This window comes from Myotis lucifugus, unplaced genomic scaffold, assembly GCF_000147115.1.
Source record: "Myotis lucifugus unplaced genomic scaffold, Myoluc2.0 scaffold_482, whole genome shotgun sequence".
In the NCBI taxonomy this organism is placed as follows: domain Eukaryota; kingdom Metazoa; phylum Chordata; class Mammalia; order Chiroptera; family Vespertilionidae; genus Myotis; species Myotis lucifugus.
Genome location: NW_005871530.1, coordinates 306,210 through 309,683, shown reverse-complemented (window position 1 = coordinate 309,683; position 3,474 = coordinate 306,210). Strand labels below are relative to the sequence as shown.

Below are 3,474 nucleotides of genomic sequence, written 5' to 3'. Positions count from 1 at the left end.
AAGCATTTCGGTCTCTTTCTAGTGTTACAAAATCAGGTTCCGCGCCTCCCTTACACATGTGCTTCGGTAAAAATTAAAATTATCAATTTTCATTTATTCCCCTCTTATCCCGCAAATAAGCTCCTTCTCTGCCGTCCACCGGATGGGGCCTCGTCGGCGTCCCCTCCCCCTATTGTCTGGGGGGCCATTTGGGGCGCCAGCCACACTTGACGACCAGTTAATAGTGATCACTCTTGCGGGGGGGGGGCAGTTAAGGAAGCATGTCTGATGTGAGAAGAATGTCTGATTGCGGTTTAGGCCCAATCCCCAGGATCAAGCCTAAACCGGCAGTCGGACATCCCCCGAGGGGTCCCAGATTGGTCCCAGACTGGGCTGAGGGAATCCCCCACTGCACGAATTGCGTGCACCAGGCCTCTAGTAGTTAATAATGCTGTACTGTATACTTGAAATTTGCTAAGAAACCAAATATTAAGTGTTATCTCACACATGAAAAAGGTAAATACAATAGTCTTCTCTAATCATGGGTGATACATTCCAAGCAACCATGAGTAGCATCCAGCCCCGTACGTAAGGTGATGGATGTGTTAATTTGATTGTACTAATCATTTCACAATGTATATGTACAATAAATCGCATCATACATTTTAAATATGCACAATAGTATTTGTCAATTATACCTCAATAAAGCCAGAAAAAAAGATCTAAATACTATAAATAGAACCATCCAGGACAGTCTTAAAAAATAACCCATGGAGCCCTAGCTGGTGTGGCTCAGTGGATAGAGCATTGGCCTGCAGACTGAAGGATCCCGGGTTTGATTCTGGACAAGGGCCCATGCCCGGAATGTAGGCTCAATCCCCAGCAGGGGCGTGCAGAAGGCAGTCATCATTGATGTTTCTATCTCTCTCTCCCTCTCCCTTCCTCTCTGAAATCAATAAAAAATATCAAAAAATTAAAATAAATAAAATAAAATAAAAATAACCTATGGGACTGGTAAGTAATGACCATGATGATGCCTGTAATTGCCAGCACAGGCCAGCACAAGAAAATGTCAAATAAAAAAGGGGGGGAACTGAAGTGCCATCTACCCGGATACATGGCCCAGCCAGGTGGGTCATTAGGCTCCTATGCGAGTCCAGTACAGCATGTATTCAGGCTGCAGGGAGATGAGGGCCGTGCAAACAAACAGGCCCTACCACGGACAGCAACTGCCCAGAAAACCGGGGAGGCGAGCAGAGCCCACAGTCCACATGTGAGGACAGAGCGCCCCCTGGGGGAAGGGGGACAGGGGGCCAGTCCAGGTCACTGGGGAGAGTGAGGGTCTTACCTTGAGAGGAAACAAGTGCAAAGTTCTCCAGCATCACCTCGAGGTACAGGCCTCTCTGAGCCTCAGCAAGGAGGCGCCACTCCTCCTTGGAGAAGTGCAGAGCGACATCCGCAAAGGTCACAGGATCCTGGCAGGATTTCAACAAATAAAACCATGAACAGTGTCTCTCGGTCCCCAACTCCTCGTACATCTTTCCATTGTCGTCCTCGAGGGCTCCCACCTCAGAGGAGACACCAGGCCCTGGTGCCGGTGATGCTGTCTGTCACGGTGCCATCAATCACTGTTCTCGCTCTCAGCAACGACAGCCCGACAGGCGGGGGGGAGGGAGGACGCAGATAAATGTTATCTGAGCTCTGAAGCGGGCCTGCACCCCTCCTGAGAAACAATTTACCTGGGGTTTCCCACATTGTGCCTCTAAGACACAGCCAAAAATGTGATTGCATGTTCAGTACAACAGCTCTGCCACCTTCTGGTCCGTACCACAGGCATATCACTGGACTCAGCCATGTACTTGGCACATGACACCCAAAGGGTGCACAATCCGTCCTCTGAGGGATCTCCCAGCCACGAAAAGCCCCAAATGAGACCCTGAAGACCTCCCTGCCCACCTCTGATATGTACTTCAATATTAGCCCCCAGAACCACATGTGAATTTCAGATGATAACCCCCGTCTATTTTCTGCACGGTACCTGATAACCGCACGGCAGCCACAACCTCCTCCCTCCACCCGACCTCCCTTACAGGTAGGGACACAATGACCACATTTGTCCCAGACCTTACCCACTGGCAAGGTATAAACTCCCCAGATTCCATCCAAACTCACCACAAAGTCCTGGTGAATCCATACAGCAGTGGATCAACAAGAAGCCCTGTCCTCTAGTGTCATTCCTCTCTTTTTTTAAAATATATTTTTACTGGTTTCAGAGAGGAAGGGAGAGGGAGAGATAGAAACATCAACGATGGAAGAGAACTACAGATCAGCTGCCTCCTGCGCGCCCCCTACTGGGGATGGAGCTCGCAACCCTGGCATGTGCCCTTGACTGGAATCGAACCCGGGACCCTGCAGTCCGCAGGCTGAAGCTCCCAAACCGGCTAGGGCTAGTGTCATCTCCTAATTGCTCCTCTGCCTTCGTGGCCATCCCACGGAAGCCTGGGCTCCCCCACCCCCTGCCAGATCAACCTCCCTCCCACACCATTCCCGCCATGGCTTCCCTCCTCAGCATGCACTCTCTTCTCTCTGATCCCATAATTAGCATTACCACCACGACCTGCATTCCCCTCCTTACATGTGATCCACGGCTCTACCCAGGTCCACAATGAGAGCCATCCCTTCTGCATGTCTCCATCATGAAACCCTCCCAGATTTCCAGGCCTGTGTGTCCCGTTAGTCACTTGATGCCTCCGCTCACTGTTCTCTGAAACTTCTCAGACCAACGACAAGCATTATTGGATGAAGATGCGTGTCAAACTCAAAAACAACTTGCAGAAAGATTAAACGTGGCTCAGCAAACACTTTCCGATCGTTTACAAGCAATGGGAACGATTTTAAAGGAAGGAAGTGCCACATCAACTGAAGGAAAGACACATGGAAAACCGAAAAGTCATCAGTAAAATGTTGCTTCATTGGTTTGGCTTATATGCGTGTATACAAGTCCTTCAGTTGAATGGACATGGACAACAGGGGGATGGGAGCATGGGTGTGTGTGTGGGGGGGGAGGTTGGGGGTTAACGGGGGGGATGAGGACACATTTGTAATACCTTAACTAATAAAAAATAAATTTAAAAAAATGTTGCTTCAATGGCACGAAAGAAAGTCTTTTTTGCATCGAATTGTGACTGGTGATGAAAAGTGGATTTATTGTGAGAATCCCAAAGGCACAAAATCATGGGTTGCTCCAGGTCAACCATCAACATCGACTGCCTCCATTGCTTCAGCCGCTAAGCTAAGACCAAAAATCCTGAGGTTGTTCCCAACGCCTCCTTCCCCACCCCCTCACCTACAACATCCAAAAACCTACACGGCCCGTCTTTAAAATGGACCCAGAATCCAACCTCTTCCACCGCCACAGTCACCTCTCCTGTCCAACAACTTCCGTCTGGATTAGAGCAGCTGCCTCCTCCTCGGCTCTGACTCCTCCCTCAGCCC

General features: G+C 49.6%; 1 protein-coding gene across 1 annotated transcript in view; it reads right to left on the bottom strand.

The window, feature by feature from the left end:
• Positions 1-3,474, bottom strand: part of LOC102427081 (zinc finger protein 345-like) — an 18,282-nt gene that overhangs the window by 10,955 nt on the left and 3,853 nt on the right. The window contains 1 exon segment of the mRNA XM_014445750.2: positions 1,328-1,454. Within this exon segment, the coding sequence (XP_014301236.2) occupies positions 1,328-1,454 (127 nt within the window).